Source organism: Mustelus asterias, chromosome 3, assembly GCF_964213995.1.
Source record: "Mustelus asterias chromosome 3, sMusAst1.hap1.1, whole genome shotgun sequence".
In the NCBI taxonomy this organism is placed as follows: domain Eukaryota; kingdom Metazoa; phylum Chordata; class Chondrichthyes; order Carcharhiniformes; family Triakidae; genus Mustelus; species Mustelus asterias.
In genome coordinates this window covers 26,414,733-26,433,424 of record NC_135803.1, presented here as the reverse complement: position 1 = coordinate 26,433,424, position 18,692 = coordinate 26,414,733, and the positions used below count along the sequence as shown (strand labels likewise).

The following is an 18,692-nucleotide window of genomic DNA, read 5'->3' as shown; positions in this document are numbered from 1 at the left end:
GTGGAATTCAAGCACATAGACAGCACGAAGATTATAAAGCAAGGATCCTTTACTCCACTGGCATCAAATCTTTATAAGCATTAATGGAAAAGCTTAATTCAAAGGACCAAACTATGTACAATGGACACTGACACCCGACACTCCAGATCCACATGGAGAACACAACAAGCTTAATTCCTCGTCTCTACCTAGCCGGATAGCAGAGTTCAGTTGGTGGAGCTGCTAATTTTCCATGAATCCATGACCCAGATTATCTTGTCCTGCCAGGCAGGAAGGGGATCTTCCTCTTCCTCTTCCTCTCCTCATGGCCTCTCAAACTCAGGGGTGCTGTCCAGTCTAGGTCTCCACTCCATCTTCATAAAAACAAGAATTAATTTGACAGTTAGGCACTGCAGAAGTGCAGATGTTGCCCCGTTGACTTTTTCCAATCTGCCATAACTTCCAAACCAGGATCAAAATACAGCAGAGGCTGCGAACTAATTCACTGAGTCCACATTGCTAGAACATTCTTTGTTAATTTCCAGCCGTATGCAGCACTTTTCTGTAGTAATAGCAGTCTCTAGTGTTGGAAATTTGTACTACACAGTCTTTAACATGTCTGCGAGACAGATGGAAACACAGCCAGGCTACCATAATTCTATATATAAATCATTTGATACACTTGGATAGATTACAGGTGATTACTCTCTGGTAACTGTGTAATTGCTGAGCTGTGATCTGTTCTTTCATTGTTTCCAGGATCAGCCTTTTACGACAATCCTTAATCTTCGGCCTTTGACAACTTATCAGATCCAAGTTCACGTCCTGTCTACAACTGGCAACGGCCCAGCAACTGTTAAAACATTTCAAACACCACGGCTTTACACTGCGGTCTCATAAAGGTCTTTTCCAATCAATTACGTGTATTGTTGTGTAGTATAAAAATAACTATATACATTACTATATCCAACTATTATTTTTGTTTCACTGCAATTATCTCACTTCATAGAATTATAGAACCCCTACAGTGTAGAAGAGGCCATTCGGCCCATCGAGTCTGCACTGACTCTCTGACAGTGTATTTTACCCAGGCCCACTCCCCTGCCCTATCCCCAAAACCCCACACATGTACCATGGCTAATCCATCTAACCTACACATCTTGGGAAGGGGCAATTTAGCATGGCCAGTCATCCTAACCTGCACATCATTGGACTTCAAGGATTGCTGATCGCCTTATGTAGCACATTCAGTCTAAAAACATAGATCAGCCACTTTGCTGCTCCAAATGTCTTTGAAAATAAAGTTTAAAGTTTATTTATTAGTCACAAGTAAGGCTCACATTAACACTACAATGAAGTTACTGTGAAAATCCCCTAGTCGCCACACTCCGGCACCTGTTCGGGTCAATGCACCCTAACCAGCACGTCTTTCAGACTGTGGGAGGAAACCGGAGCACCCGGAGGAAACCCACGCAGACACGGGGAGAACGTGCAGACTCCACACAGACAGTGACCCAAGCCGGGAATTGAACCCAGGTCCCTGGCGCTGTGTGGCAGCAGTGCTAACCACTGTGCCACCCTAAAACGTATTTAGTTTTAACTGCAACTGATAAAAGCCTTAACAACTGCACAAGGGCTTTATCTGCAGTTCTGTTTTTCTGGGTTGATGTTTAACAGCCTGTTTCTGTTTTATTCCATTGCAGCAGCTTAACAACCTACTTTGACATACATTTATTTTGTTTTTTAACTACAGGTGCCAACCAGGACTATCAGTCAAATCTGTTGTAAAGAAGCTCACAACAAGAATGGAATTTAAACGAAATCTGGATTCCGCATTGCAGTAACCAAAGCTGTTCTTGTTCGAAATGCAGAGTTATTTATGAGAGCATCTGAAAGACTGGACTTCCTAGATTTTGTGCCTCTGCTAGTTTCATATGACGTGTTTATTGAGATTCATATATATTTTTTCCACCTTTCACTAGTTCTTCAATGTATATTTGGCATTCACAGTTAAGTGTCCTGGCACAAGTATCTCAGAAAATCCTGGATTGTTATAATTGAGGAAATAAGCTTGTGGCAATCTCTCACTAATTTAACGATTATTGAGTGAAGAGAGACTACATGACTGATAGTTCCCTCGGCATCACAAAACAATCTTGTGAGACAACTCGAGCAGAGAACCACAAATTACAACCTCAGGTAAAACACAGTAGAATAAGATTGATGGAAACCTGCATCATTGAATAAGTGAGTGAAAATTTGATAGCTGTCCAAACCACAGGTAAAGATACTGCCAAATACAACTAGTTGTGGTTCCAGGAAAGCAGGCTTAATGGACATAGCTTACAAGTGATAACAATACACATTACTTCACTGTGAGAGTCTCATGATTCATAGAATCCCTACAGTGCAGAAGGAGGCTATTTCGCCCATCGAGCCTGCACCGACAACAATCCCAACCAGTCCCTATCCTACGTATTTACCCTGCTAATCTAACATGGCCAATCAACCTAACCCGCACACCTTTGGACTGTGGGAGGAAACTGGAGCACCCGGAGGAAACCCACACAGACATGGGGAGAATGTGCAGACTCCACACAGACAGTCACCAGAGGCTAGAATCGAACCCGGGTCCCTGGCGCTGTGAAGCAGCAGTGCTAACTACTATGTCACTCGTTAAACAAAAAAGAAAACCTATCATCTCCACTTCTGTTAACTGTAAAAGCTGTCGCAAGGCTATTCTTTGCACCATATTAGACTCTCCTTCTCTCAGGAAATGAAATCAAGTGAGTAATTAACCACAGGAAGGCGGAGTGAGGGCGGGGTATTTTAATTTCTGTCTGAAGTTCAATAAAAGCTCTTGTATATTACTCCAACATTATATTGTGCTAGTTAGAATTTGCATGTGGTATTTCCAACACCACAGCAAAACTGAAGTCATAATGATCAGCAGGTATTAGATTGTCTTTGTCACTGCTTTGGTTGGCATGTTCTGAGTCAGATCCATACAGGAAAGCAAATTATCTCAAACTTGTAACAACTTTCACTTTCATAGAATGAGGGATTATTCTACGTTCTCTGAGAATTTTGGCAGTCCTTTTCAAAGTTTGTTATCCAGCAGTGTAGGAAAAAGAGTTACATAGGAAATTATTGCTTGGTCTATATTCAAGCTGAAGCTTCTTTTGGAAAGGAATTAGAACGCTGGATGCAATCCAGCATATTCATGCTCTGAACATTATCTGAAGAGGAAGCAAGTTGATCTTGTAGCCGTATCAGAATCCACATTCCCTTTGTGCCTGGATCAACACGAGGGAGTAGATCTTAGCTGTGAAGATAAAGAAACAAGTGAGGAAGCACCCCAACTAAACTTGATAGCTGCTGAAGTCAAGGCAGTATCTGGTTGCTTTATATGAAGCCTCACAAGTACTATTGCAAAACAGAGTGATTTCACCTGAGCTGTAGCTACTTGAGCTGTTTGCGAGGTTTGCCTTCTCTGCCACTTCATGGAATAATTTCCAGATATCAAAATTGGAACACAACCACAAGAGGCTTCACTCAGGTCTCAAACTGACCCTGGCATCTTTCAGACCCTCTGCTGCAAGATCGCTGTAATGTCCTTGCAGCAGATGGCGTCACTCGACACATGCACCTCTATTGAACAAATCCCTGCGAAGACAAGTATGCACAGCAATGACACAAGAGTGCTGCCAGGATAAATGGTTAGTAGTATCTTCATGGGAACCTCCAATGATAAACTTTAGAGCAGTCTGTGGTGCCCTTTTTCTAACAATGCCATGTAAAGCTTAACACACCGTGACTGGGGTGCTTCTAAATAACTTCTTAGCACCAAGGTTATTCAAGCATTCCCCTCTCAAAGTTGTGCTTTCAAAGGTCTGCCTGCACATCCACCTTTGAGAAGTGAAGTCTTGCCAGTATTGTACAAAAGTGCAGCAATTTCACTTCTCTCTTCAGATGCAGGAGTGGAAGTGCCGATAGGAGGGCAAGGAACACCTATCAGGTGATGTGATTGGGTATTAATTTCCTGCCTCTTCTCTTCCACCAAGTATGTCAGCTTAAGAGGATTCCCATTGGCTGGTCTCAGGGCAGAGTAAAGTAACTACTGGCACAAAGTCTCATGAAAACATAAATCACAGCAGAAAATAAATACCACTAAAGGCCTTTTACTTCTGTGGCATTTCAAAGAATGTATAACCAAAGGACTGGAGACTCGGTACTCAGCACACTCTTGGCTGCAAATTGAGCAGCACCCTTCTCAAACCCTTTTGTATATTAAAAATTAAAGTCTTGCATTTTTTATAGTGCCTTTCATGATCTCAAGGTATCACAAAGCTCTTTACAGTCGATTTTCTTTAACGTATCTTCACACCCACACTGTTTTTTACCCTTTAGGGAATAGTGAGGGGACGTGGTGGGAGAATTCCTCAGTCAACGAAGTGAAATAATTGGCTGTAATACAATAATGAAGCATCCACACGGGTCCACTTAGAAAATGGAACAGGGCTGATTTTAGCAGCAAGGGTTCTTTCTGATAAACACACCACATCTGTACCCCCAGTTTTTTTTTTACTTTAAATCCACTAAATATTGGATTCTCATATTTTTCCATGTCCTCATTTGGGATAGAATTGCTGCAAGGATTCTCAAATCTCCCCAGAGTTTCTCCTGTTTACAGGTGATGGGAACCTTGTAAAAACTCACCCCAATATCTAAAGCGCAACCTGCTAAGAGGTTATGAGCAGGAACATTGAATAACGGATGTGTTGTGCAACCCTCAACACGACGTTGGGTTAAAGCAGAAAAATGCTGGAAATACTCAGCACCTGTGGAGAGAGGAAAAATAGGCGTTAGCCTTCATTGTATGTTATCCCTGTTTCTCCGCAGATGCTGCCTGAGAGTTCCAGCGTTTTCTGTTTTTATTTCTGATTTCCAGTATAAATAATATTTTGTTTTTGTACTACGTTGGGTTCATAAACTTACATATTTTCTGGTGTGAATTTTTCATGCTTTAGCCGATTACCATCCAGTTTTGGCACGTTGGGTTAATCAGCTACATTTATTTGGTGCAATGTCTTGGTTCCTGGATCAGATTTGCCCTTAACATTGAGTTCCATCCTTCTTGAGCGACTATTTTAATATTAAAAAACCATCATCAAACATCCTTTGCAGCTTGAACATATACTTCCTTGTATATATAAAATAATAAAGATTTGTATGTATTAATCATATTGGTAGATGTGGTGTGAAATGTAATATTGCACTGTAGCTTGCAGGTCAATAATCATCAATAATCATTCCATTCTAGCTACCGGTGTCTCCACAGCAAGACAAACTGTTTTATGGATTCCACATTAAACTACCCTCAAATTTTCTAAACATTCCTATCCAGACGCTTACATAGAAAACACTTTGCTTAGCGGAATGTCTTGAAATAATGGGTAATAATTTGGCATGACTGCACTATAATACTACCATACGTGGAAAGGGACTAAATGATAAAGCAATGGCGATTGCCCATTTTCTATAGAGGATTGGCCCTCCATGTTGTTTAAATATAGATTACCATCCATTTACCACTACTTCTTTTTCCAGCTGCATTCCTCGATAATAGTAATTTTCATTTCATAGAATTATTGGATGGTTACAGTACAGACAGAGGCCATTTGGCCCGCTAACTTCATGCCAGCTCTTGGCAAAGCACTCCAGTTAATTCAACTCCCCCACTCTGCTTCCTGGTCCTATATATTTTTTCCATCATGTGCTTATCTAATTTCCTTTTGAAATTCTCAGTTGATTCTGCCTCCACTATTTTTTCATGTCATTTTTGCTAATCACCTTAAATATGTGTCCACTGGTTCTTCACCCTTCCATCAATGGGAAAAGTTTCTTCCTATCCGCTCTTCCCAGGCCCTTCATGATTTTGAACACCTCTGTTCAATCTTCTCGGTTCCAAGGAGAACAATTGACCCCCGTCTTCTCTCTTCAGTCTGAGGTTGGTGAATCTATGGAATTCGATACCAAGGCTGTGGAGACCAGATCATTGAGTGCATTTAAGACAGAGATGGATAGGCTCTCGATTGGTAAAGGAATCAAGGGTTATGGGGAAAAAATGGGAGAATGGGGTTCAGAAACTTATCAGCCATGATTGAATGGTGGAGCAGACTCGATGGGTCAAATGGCCTAATTCTGCTTCTATATCTTATGGTCTAAACCATCTGTGTAAATGTATTCCCTCATCTCTGGAACCATTGCAGGAAAGCTCGTCTGCGCCTTCTGTAAAGCCTCCACGTCCTTCTTAAAATGTGCTGCCCAGAATTGGACACGCAACACTTCACTAGTTGCCAAACTAGTGTTTTGTGGAACTTCATCATCACAGTCATTCATATATACCACTAAAAGGAGTGGTCTGGGGTACTGAGTCCTGGGGTACCCCACTGTTTACCTTCCTCCTGTCCTTCACCATAACTGTCTCTTTCCTGTCACTTCATCCATGTCCCCTGCCACCTCCCCTTCTATTACATTGACTTAAACTTTGTTGGCAAACTTATTATGTAGCTCTTTATCAAATGCCTTTTGGAAGTCCAAATGCACCACATCTACTGCATTACCCTCATCAGCTATCTTTGTTACCAACTCTAAAGTTACTTAAACGTGATTTGCCTTTAACAAAGCTCTGATAGTTTGGAATTTGAACATTATTTAGCCACGTACTTTGTCCATCAACAAGGACAACAACCGCCTTAGATTTAAATAGCACCTTTAATGTGGAAAAACACCCCAGGGTTTGACTGCCAAGTATGGGATAAAGAATATATGACATCAAGTCAAAAAGGGAATATGAGGGGGGGGGAGGTGTCCATAGGGTTGGTTATAGGTGAGTTTGAAGGAACAGAACTGGTACATGTTCAGAAAAGGAGCAAAAGTCGACTATATACGATTAGAGTGAGACTTTAGAGAGTTAAATATATTGAGGCAATTTTCCCAATGAACCCTTTCCAAGGTATTTCAAATATATGCATTGGCAAATAAGGACAAATATATCAAAGAGAGGCAGTGTTCCTTCTTTTAAAAAACTTTGATTTTGTTGCATCTTCATCAGATACCAAAAACTTGGTGCATTTGTTTATTCAGTGATGATTGATTGATATTTATACATTTTATATGTGGCCTTGTTAATGTTTGTATATTTTTCCTGGGCCTTTAAGCGTTATATTGCCTTTTATCTTCCTTGCAGAAACAAGGTGCCTGATCCTTGAAGTGTTCAAGTTTCTGATACATTTTCTTTTATGTCCATGCATGTAAACATTCTGACAATAAACATGCTTTGATAAATTACAAATGAGGTGGTGTAAAGTGGGTGTGGGAGAGGGGAAAGGTTTTGAAGTGCATATAAACAAGCAACACGCTAATAGAAGGAAGGGAGAAACATGCAGAAATGGGTCTGATATGAAGGCAAAATACTGCGGATGCTGGAATCTGAAACAAAAACAGAAAATGCTGGAAAATCTCAGCAGGTCTGACAGCATGTATGGGGAGAGAATAGAGCCAATGCTTCGAGCCTGGATGATCCTTTGTCAGAGCTGGATGACGAAGGGTCATCCAGACTCGAAACATTGGCTCTATTCTTTCTCCACAGATGCTGTCAGACCTGCTGAGTTTCTCCAGCATTTTCTATTTCAGAAATGGATCTGTCTGTTATTAGGAAGCACAAACCTAACCTTAGTCTGAAGTTTGGTGGTTGGAAATTCCCAATTCATGACAAATCTCAGGCCTCCCACACATGGGCCAGATGGGAACTGGCCAGATATGTGCAGTACTAACTTTTAACTTTCTTTAGGCCCAAGGTCAGCCCTGTGCACCTATGCAGAGCAAAGAAAGAAGGGCACGAATACCTGGGTCAGGTGACCAGATACAGAGCACCATGGGCAGCAAGTGTCCTAGGTAAAGTACAAGGGAGGGGGACAGGGAGAAGGCCCCAAATCAGGGAGAGGGTGTGGTGTTCTACTTGGCACGGCCCAAAATATTAAACTTTGCTTGGAAGGTGAAGCTTGAGTATACTTGGAGGTCCAGGGAAAACAAATCTTGGAAAGCAAGATTGAACCCTGCGAAGTGAGTCATTGTTGAAGCCATCCAAGTGGCAGCAATGGTTGGAGAGAATTCCGGGGCAAGACCTTCAAAAGTGGAGATTGGAAATTTTTAAGAGAAAGACAAAGTTTCAGTGAGATTGGTTGGCTCACAATATAACATCTGGATGGCTTGATGAGAAATCCATGGAATCAGGTTTGGCACATTTGGCATTTATTCTGTAGTATGGTGTGTTTGACCACAATTGGCTTGTTAACTTACATATACTTCACACTTCCCCTTAATGTTAGAGCATAAGATAGATATTGTAAATTGTTTTATCTTTCTGAACTTCTGCAGTAAAGTTTATTTTTGTTTGTTCCAAAACCATTGAATCTTGTGGCTTTATTCACTTAAGAAGTGTCTTGAACCTCAAACTTTATCTACTTTAAACAAAAGGTTGTTGGACCCCGATCTCCCCCATCATCCAGGGTCTAGCCAAGCATCATAACACTGTACACAACTCTTAATTTTCCCCATTTGATTTGGTGCTTAGAAGGGGGGGTCAGTAAAAGAGGCTGATGAATATTATAGAAACATTGAAGGTGGGAGCAGGAAGAGGCCATTTGGCCCTTCAAGCCTGCTCCACCATTCATTATGATTATGGCTGATCGTCCAACTCAAAAGCCTAATCCTGCTTTCTCCCGATAACCTTTGATCCCATTCGCCCAAGTGCTATATCTAGCCACCTCTTGAATACATTCAATGCTTTGGCATCAACTGCTTCCTGTGGTAATGAATGCCACAGGCTCACCACTCTCTAGGTGAAGAAATGGCTCCTCACATCCATCCTAAATGGTCTATCCCGAGTCCTCAGATTGTGACTCCTGGTTCTGGACTCCCTCACCATCGGGAATATCCTCCCTGCATCTACCCTGTCTAGTCCTGTTAGAACTTTAGAAGTCTCTAATGGGTTACCCTTTATCACTAGAATGATAGTCAATTCTCTGGAGGGGACTTATAGATGCTGTCGGGGTGGGAATAGAGGAGGGTGGGTGGTGAGAAGAGCAGTGCAGGCCAGCATGCCATTTCCCATTGCCAATCCCGCCACCGGTGAACTTCATCAGGATGGGGTAGGCCAGCTTCGGGAACACGTCCGATCCACTAATGAAATCATAGAATAGAAATCATAGAAACCCTACAGCACAGAAAGAGGCCATTTGGCCCATCGAGTCTGCACCGAACACAATCCCACCCAGGCCCTACCCCCATATCCCTACATATTTTATCCACTAATCCCTCTAACCTACGCATCTCAGGAAACTAAGGGCAATTTTAGCATGGCCAATCAACCTAACCCGCACATCTTTGGACTGTGGGAGGAAACCGGAGCACCCGGAGGAAACCCACGCAGACATGAGGAGAACGTGCAAACTCCACACAGAGATGAGTCAATTTAATGTGACTGCAGTGTTCATTGAGAGCGTGTTGAGGGACATATTGAGATCTTGGTGAGGGTGCATGGATTGCATGCTGGATCAGGAGTGGACCAAGTGCATGGAGGTGGACGCTCAGTGAAGAGCCAGTCATGGCCACCCCCAACTAATTTGGTGGGCGCATAAAATGAAGAGTCAGAGGGGGACTCATGTTTTAGCTTTCCGGTTGCAGTTCAGTAAAGGAGACACGAGTTCTGCTCCTTCATAAACTACCTTTATTTCTTTGATCCAACTTCATATACAATTCTGCATCAACACCTAATGCCATCTGTAACTCCTTTATATATCAGTGCCATCAATTGACATCAAATTAGGACATAATTTGAAGGTCTGTTAATCCGTTCCGAACACCTCAGCCTTTGGCACACCAAGGTCTGTGTAGATTGCGGAGGGAATGTTCTGCATGTAGAAGGGCAGTGCAGGGTCTGACAACCTCCTAGAATTTCAGGGCTATAAGAGGAGGAGGCAAAGGCTTCCAGATACAATTGGGAGGTCACCTAAGCACAAGGAAGGCAGCAACTGGCAATGAGAATATGACTCCTAGATTGTGGGTCCAGTGGAGATGAAGAACAACATCCTCTGCAAGAAGGGCAAAGCCCCTGATGTCAGTAGGATAGTGGCATTGGAGGCCATATCCTCAGCAAAGGATCTACCACCAAAGGTGGAGCTACCTGAACATGTTGGAGAAGCAGTGCCGCAGGAGACCGTGACTTTCCAGGGAGATAGTCACAGAGCTTTGTACACTTGTGGTGGCAGACCTCACACCCGGAAGCACTGCCCGCCATGCCTAGCCAATAGCTGTCAGATTCACTGTAGCTTTGAACTTATTTTCCTTTGATTCCTTCCAAGGATCAGCTGTGGACCTTGGTAATGTTTCACTAAAGGCACACTGCTGCATCTCACCAGTTACTGATGCCTGAGCTATAAGAGGGTAGTATATTCAATCCCAGACAGATGGCACATTGCAGGCACAAAGAACAGTGGGTTTTGCCTCAGTTGCTGGATTCCTGGACATGCATGGTGTTATCGACTATACCCATGTGACCACCAAATGACTGAGCAGTTGAACAACAGGAAGGCCTTGTATTCCCTCAGTATCCAGCTAGTCTGCAACCACAACAAGAACTTTCTGCATGTGTGTTCGTTTTCCTGACAGCTACCATTGCTCTTTCATCCTCTAGCGGTCCAGGGTTCCGCAGCACATCAGCCCACCCCTCTCCCAAACAATGTTGATGGATTCTAGGGTCAAAGATTATCCCTTGAAGAGATGGATATCTGCCCCTTTATGAGAACCTGAGACAGAGGACCAGGTGCATTACAACTGAAGCCATATACTCACTAGGATCACCATCAAGCAGGCCATCAAGATTCTGAAGATGCTTTTCCAGTGTCTGGACTGGTTAGGTAGTGCCCAGCAGCTCAATGCTGCAAGAGTTTCACACATTTTGGAGGTCTGTTGCATCCTCCATAACATGGCCGGCTAGAGAGACCGTGAAGACGGAGATGTGCTAGATCAAGAACACAAGAATTCGGAGCAGTAGGCCATTCTGCCCTAGGAGTCTACTCCACCATTCAATAAGATCATAGCTGTTGTAAGCAGGATGCACTAGGACCTTGCAGATTCCACTTAACCAATGTGTTTGTCCAGTAAGTTTTACCCAGGAGTTTCAGCAAGTTACTGGCAAATAACTACGAACACGAGTCAGTTCAACCAACGCAACTTTATTTCAGACAATTTTAAGATAGGATAATACGCTTTAATTCTAAGAATTCTTACTCTAACAATCTAACTTAACTGCCCATTTCACTAGGATACAAATACCTCCCAGATCTTGATTCCTGGTCGATTCGCTGTTTCCAATTGCTTGATTCCTGCAGCCTATTACTGTCGATCTCTCTCTGTCTCTGGTCTTGGTCTCTCTCTCTCAGTGAAGAAGGCAAGCTGCTCATGTCTTCACTGTGTCCAGCCATGCCTCGGGATGGGTGGAGAGGGGGGGGTTTCTACTTGCCCTGGTCTAACTGGGGGTCTTATACCTTTCTGGCTACCTTCCAGAACATTCCAGTGTTTCGGCCAATTGGGGGCCCTGTCTTGATTAGTTTTGCCACCTCAAAACTTTGGTAACAAGTTTTGAAGGTCATTCTTTATTAGCTAGCGTCCCGGTGCCTGTATCTCTCATTTTTGGGTCAGAATATACATTTGTTCTTTTGTTCTTATTGATTTTGTCTGATGCAGAATCTAAAGGTGCTTGTTTCATAGATGAGGTTCTGATTATTTCCTAAATGTATTCGGGTGAACGAGTACGCCACTACAGTAACTGACTTCATTAGTGAATGTGTAGAGGATGTGTGCCAAAGCAAATCCGCATGTTTCCCAACGAGAATCCATGGATGAACAGGGATGTCCACTGCTTGCTCAAGTCCAAGTCTGAGGCATTCAAGTCAGGCGACACTGACCTATACAAGAAAGCCAGATACGATCTAAGGAGATCCATCAAAGATGCCAAAAGACTGTACTGGACCAAGCTAGAGTCCCAGGCTAACCACACGAACCCCTGCCGACTATGGAAAGGTCTGCAAGACATAACAGGCTACAAGATGAAGGCATGTAAAATCACCGGCTCCAACACACCCCTCCCTGATGAGTTCAATGCATTCTACGCCCGTTTTGAACAAGAGGTCAGCGAGAGCATGCCCTCCACCCTGGAAGCCTCGGATGAACCTGTACCTGAGGTCACCACTGCAGATGTCAGGACAGCTTTCTCGAAGGTCAACCCCACGGAAAGCGACTGACCGGGATGGGATACCCAGAAGAGCACTCAGATCCTGCGCAGATCAGCTGGCGGGGGTATTCGCAGACATCTTCAACCTCTCTTTACAACAATCTGAGTCCCTATCTGCTTCAAGAAGACGACCATCATCCCACTACCAAAGAAAAGCCAAGCAGCGTGCCTTAATGACTATTGTCCGGTGGCTCTGATAGCCATCATTATGAAGTGCTTCGAAAGGTTAGTCATGGCACGAATCAATTCCAGCCTCCCAGACTGCCTGGATCCACTACAGTTCGCCTACCGCCGCAACAGGTCCTCAGCAGACACCATCTCCCTGGCCTTGCACTCAACCCTGGAACACCTAGATAACAAGGACACCAATGTCAGACTCCGATTTATTGACTACAGCTCAGGCTTCAACACTATTATTCCCATGAAACTCATCTTCAAACTCCGCGGCCTGGGCCTCAGCTCCTCCCTCTGCGACTGGATCCTGAACTTCCGAACCCACAGACTAGAATCAGTAAGGATAGGCAACAACACCTCCACCATGATCATCCTCAACACTGGTGCCCCACAAGGCTGCGTTCTCAGCCCCCTACTATACTCCTTATACACCTATTACAGTGTGGCCAAATTCCCCTCCAACTCGATTTTCAAGTTTTCTGACAACACTACCGTAGTGGGTCGGATCTCAAACAGCAACAAGACAGAGTACAGGAATAAGATAGAGAATCTGGTGAACTGATGCAACGACAATAATCTCTCCCTCAATGTCAACAAAACAAAGGAGATTGTCATTGACTTCAGGAAGCGTAGTGGAGGACATGCCCCGTCTACAGCAATGGGGATGAAGTAGAAAGGGTCAAGAGCTTCAAATTTTTAGGTGTCTAAATCACCAGCAACCTGTCCTGGTCTCCCCATGCTGACACTATAGTTAAGAAAGACCACTAATGCATCTACTTTCTCAGAAGAGTCAGGAAATTTGGTATGTCAGCTACGACTCGCACCAACCTATACAGATGCACCATAGAAAGCATTCTTTCTGGTTGTATCACAGCTTGGTATGGCTCCTGCTCTGCCCAAGAAACTACAAAAGGTCGTGAATGCAGCCCAAACCATCACGCAAACCAGCCTCCCATCCATTGACTCTGTCTACATTTCCCGCTGCACCGGCAAATCAGCCAGCATAATTAAGGACCCCACGTACCCCGGACATTCTCTCTTCCACCTTCTTCCATTAGGAAAAAGATACAAAAGTCTGGGGTCACGTACCAACCGACTCAAGAACAGCTTCTTCCCTGCTGCCATCAGACTTTTGAATGGACCTACCTTGCATTAAGTTGATCTTTCTCTACACCCTAGCTACGACTGTAAAACTACATTCTGCACCCTTTCCTTTCCTTCTCTATGAATGGTATGTTTTGTCTGTATAGCGCGCAAGAAACAATACTTTTCACTATATGTTAATACATGTGACAATAATAAATCAAATCAAATCAAATCAAAGGATGAGTTCCTGACTCTATTATTTTATCAAGTCGCTACAGGGGCTATTGGGGATAGGACTGATTCTGTGTCTTATGTCTCCGGTATTCGAGAGTTCCTAGCATGCTGTGGTGTATTGGCCAACTTTCTGCTGGTCTGTTTCATATTATTAGAAACCCTACAGTGCAGAAGGAGGCCATTCGGCCCATCGAGTCTGCACCGACCACAATCCCACCCAGGCCATACCCCCACATATTTTACCCACTAATCCCTCTAACCTACGCATCCCAGGACTCTAAGGGACAATTTTTAACCTGGCCAATCAACCTAACCCGCACATCTTTGGACTGTGGGAGGAAACCGGAGCACCCGGAGGAAACCCACGCAGACACGAGGAGAATGTGCAAACTCCACACAGACAGTGACCCGAGCCGGGAATCGAACCCGGGACCCTGGAGCTGTGAAGCAGCAGTGCTAACCACTGTGCTACCGTGCCGCCCCTGCTAACCACTGTGCTACCGTGCCGCCCCTAGCCGTATTCTTACAGGGCTGCTACAGGACTGCTACAAAGCTGATTGTAGCCTCAACTCCACTTTCCTATCTCCTTACCCTACCTGTGGTGGAAGCCGTGGCACTGTGGGTCAGGCCTGCCTTCAGGCAGAACGCGAGTAGAAGAAGAGCTGTCCTGCTATTACCTCCATAATAATGGTTTCCAGCATTTTCCCAGGTCAGTTAGACTAACTGACCATAAGTTCTCTGTTTTTTGACTCCCTCCTTTCTTGAATAGAGGTGTCACATTTGTAGTTTTCTAATCCGTGGAGATCTTTCCAGAACTAAGGAATTTTGCGAGATCACAACTAATGCAATTACTGTCAGTGCAGCCACTTCCTTTAGGAACCGAGGATGCAGGCCATCAGGTCCAGTCTTTGATCCTATTAATTTCCTGGTACCTTTTCCCTGGTGATTGTGATTGCTTTAAGTTCCTTTTTCCCTTTGTCTCTTGATTTTCAACTACTCCTAGGATGTTTTTTGTATCTTCTACAGTGAAGACAGACACAAAATACTGTTCAATGTTACTGCCATTTCCTTGTTTCCCATTATTAATTCTCCAGTCTCGTCTCCTAAGGGATCAACACTGGGAACGTTTAAGACTTATCTAGATAGCCACATGAACGGAGTGGGAATGGAGGAATACAAAAGAATGGTCTAGTTTGGACCAGGGAGCGGCGCAGGCTTGGAGGGGCGTAGTTCCTGTGCTGTATTGTTCTTTGTTCAAACTATGAGCAAGATCCAATGTCAAAGGACTGAGTTATGAGGGAATATTGGGCTCTTCAGCACAGAAAGGAGCAACTGGGAGACAATAGGGGCAGCACAGTGGTTAGCACTGCTGCCTCACAGCGCCAGGGACTTGGCTTGGGTCACTGTCTGTGTGGAGTTTGCACGTTCTCACCGTGTTTGTGTGGGTTTCCTCCGGGTGCTCCAGTTTCCTCCTACAGTCTGAAAGACGGACTGGTTAGCTGCATTGGCCATGCTAAATTCTCCCTCAGTGTACCCAAACAGGCGCCAGAGTGTGGCGCCTAGAGGAATTTCACAGTAACTTCATTGCAATGTTAATGTAAATCTTACTTGTGACTAATAAATAAACTTCATCCTGACAAGAGTCATAGAATTATACAAGATTGAAATATAAATATCAAACAGAAACAAAACCATGAGAGTCAAACAAAAACACACAGACTCAAACTGTTTGAGTCACATTTAGATGTTAGGAAGTTTTTCATATAAAGGGTGACGAACAGAAAGGATGCATTTTGGCTAGACTAACTGATTAATTGAAGAAGAATTTGAATGAATCGCAGAAAGTCGATATGCAGGTGTAGCATGTAATAAAAAAGGCAAATGGGGTGTTGGCATTTATTGCAAAGGGACTGGAGTGTACAAGTAGAGAAGTGTTGTTGCAATTGTATAGGGTGGTGGCGAGACCACATCTGGAGTACTGCATCGAGTTTTGGTCTTCTTATTTGAGGAAGGATGTGGTGGCATTGGAGGCAGTTCAGAGGAGCTTCACCGGATTGATCCCGGGAATGAAGGGGTTGACATATGAGGTCTGATTAAACAGTTTGGGCTTATACTCGCTGGAGTTTAGAAGGACGAGAGGGGATCTGATCGAGGTATATAAAATTTGAAAAGGGATTGATAAAGTAAATGTAGACCAAATGTTTCCTCTTATGTGGCAATCTCGAACAAGAGGTCACAGGTATAGGATAAGAGGCGGCAGATTTAAAACTGAGATGAGGAGGAACTACTTCTCGCAGAGGGTGGTGAATTTGTGAAGCTCACTGCCTCAATGCCGCGGTGGAATCTGAATTGTTGAATGGTTTCAAAAGGGAGATATTTCTAATAAAAAAGGGATGTGGGGAACAGGTGGGGAGGTGGATTTGAGACCAGGGAGAGATCAGCCATGACCTGATTGAATGGCGGAGCAGGCTCGAAGGGCTGAATTTGCCTACTCCTAATTCCTATGTTGTGTGAGTGGACAGTAAGGTTGTTTTGAAAGGATGAACAAAGATAGTTGACCTCCTTCCTCTGTAAGGTAAAGTTGCCATAGTCCCAGATGACCATAGGCTGCTCTTCCCATTGAGGGGCAGGTTGAGAAGGTGGGGCATTCATGCATAATCTCAGGCAGTCATGATGTGGAGATGCCGGCGTTGGACTGGGGTAAACACAGTAAGAAGTTTAACAACACCAGGTTAAAGTCCAACAGGTTTATTTGGTAGCAAAAGCCACACAAGCTTTTGAGGCTCTAAGCCCCTTCTTCAGGTGAGTGGGAATTCTGTTCACAAACAGAACTTATAAAGACACAGACTCAATTTACATGAATAATGGTTGGAATGCGAATACTTACAACTAATCCAGTCTTTAAGAAACAAAACAATGGGAGTGGAGAGAGCATCAAGACAGGCTAAAAAGATGTGTATTGTCTCCAGACAAGACAGCCAGTGAAACTCTGCAGGTCCACGCAACTGTGGGAGTTACAAATAGTGTGACATGAACCCAATATCCCGGTTGAGGCTGTCCTTGTGTGTGCGGAACTTGGCTATCAGTTTCTGCTCAGCGACTCTGCGCTGTCGTGTGTCGCGAAGGCCGCCTTGGAGAACGCTTACCCAAATATCAGAGGCCGAATGCCCGTGACCGCTGAAGTGCTCCCCAACAGGAAGAGAACAGTCTTGCCTGGTGATTGTCGAGCGGTGTTCATTCATCCGTTGTCGCAGCGTCTGCATAGTTTCCCCAATGTACCATGCCTCAGGACATCCTTTCTTGCAGCGTATCAGGTAGACAACGTTGGCCGAGTTGCAAGAGTATGTACCGCGTACCTGGTGGATGGTGTTCTCACGTGAGATGATGGCATCTGTGTCGATGATCCGGCACGTCTTGCAGAGGTTGCTGTGGCAGGGTTGTGTGGTGTCTTGGTCACTGTTCTCCTGAAGGCTGGGTAGTTTGCTGCGGACAATGGTCTGTTTGAGGTTGTGCGGTTGTTTGAAGGCAAGAAGTGGGGGTGTGGGGATGGCCTTGGCGAGATGTTCGTCTTCATCAATGACATGTTGAAGGCTCCGGAGGAGATGCCGTAGCTTCTCCGCTCCGGGGAAGTACTGGACAACGAAGGGTACTCTGTCCACTGTGTCCCGTGTTTGTCTTCCCCGGAGTGGAGAAGCTACGGCATCTCCTCCGGAGCCTTCAACATGTCATTGATGAAGACGAACATCTCGCCAAGGCCATCCCCACACCCCCACTTCTTGCCTTCAAACAACCGCACAACCTCAAACAGACCATTGTCCGCAGCAAACTACCCAGCCTTCAGGAGAACAGTGACCAAGACACCACACAACCCTGCCACAGCAACCTCTGCAAGACGTGCCGGATCATCGACACAGATGCCATCATCTCACGTGAGAACACCATCCACCAGGTACACGGTACATACTCTTGCAACTCGGCCAACGTTGTCTACCTGATACGCTGCAAGAAAGGATGTCCCGAGGCATGGTACATTGGGGAAACTATGCAGACGCTGCGACAACGGATGAATGAACACCGCTCGACAATCACCAGGCAAGACTGTTCTCTTCCTGTTGGGGAGCACTTCAGCGGTCACGGGCATTCGGCCTCTGATATTCGGGTAAGCGTTCTCCAAGGCGGCCTTCGCGACACACGACAGCGCAGAGTCGCTGAGCAGAAACTGATAGCCAAGTTCCGCACACACAAGGACGGCCTCAACCGGGATATTGGGTTCATGTCACACTATTTGTAACTCCCACAGTTGCCTGGACCTGCCGAGTTTCACTGGCTGTCTTGTCTGGAGACAATACACATCTTTTTAGCCTGTCTTGATGCTCTCTCCACTCCCATTGTTGTGTTTCTTAAAGACTGGATTAGTTGTAAGTATTCGCATTCCAACCATTATTCATGTAAATTGAGTCTGTGTCTTTATAAGTTCTGTTTGTGAACAGAATTCCCACTCACCTGAAGAAGGGGCTCAGAGCCTCGAAAGCTTGTGTGGCTTTTGCTACCAAATAAACCTGTTGGACTTTAACCTGGTGTTGTTAAACTTCTTACTAATCTCAGGCAGTACAGGGATTGAACCCTCGCTGTTGGCATCGCTTCGCATCACAAACCAGCCGTCCTGCCAAATAAGCTGAACCGACCTGTTCGTCACCCATTCTCTCAGAGCGGCTTTAAGCAAGAACATGTTCGCAGCCTCTCCTGATCATTGCCCTCCGGTGCGACAGGGGGCGTGCTCTCCTGGTGCCGCACTGGGTGCTATCTTGCTGCCCGCTGGCAGATCGTTGTTCCTGGCGATGACGCATGAATGGCGCGCCGG

The 18,692-nt window shown here is 44.7% G+C and overlaps 1 protein-coding gene across 2 annotated transcripts in view; it reads left to right on the top strand.

Annotated features, from left to right (window-relative positions):
* The window catches only part of anos1b (anosmin 1b), a 147,840-nt gene extending 143,545 nt beyond the window's left edge, over nt 1-4,295 (top strand). Inside the window, exons 13-14 of one of the 2 annotated variants that reach the window (XM_078206350.1) lie at nt 739-881; nt 1,733-4,295. In XM_078206350.1, the coding sequence (XP_078062476.1) occupies nt 739-879 (141 nt within the window). In that variant the 3' untranslated portion in view covers nt 880-881; nt 1,733-4,295. The remainder of the gene's footprint in view (nt 1-738; nt 882-1,732) is intronic. The other variant, XM_078206358.1, reaches the window with a different exon arrangement.
* The last annotated feature ends 14,397 nt before the right edge of the window (nt 4,296-18,692 follow it).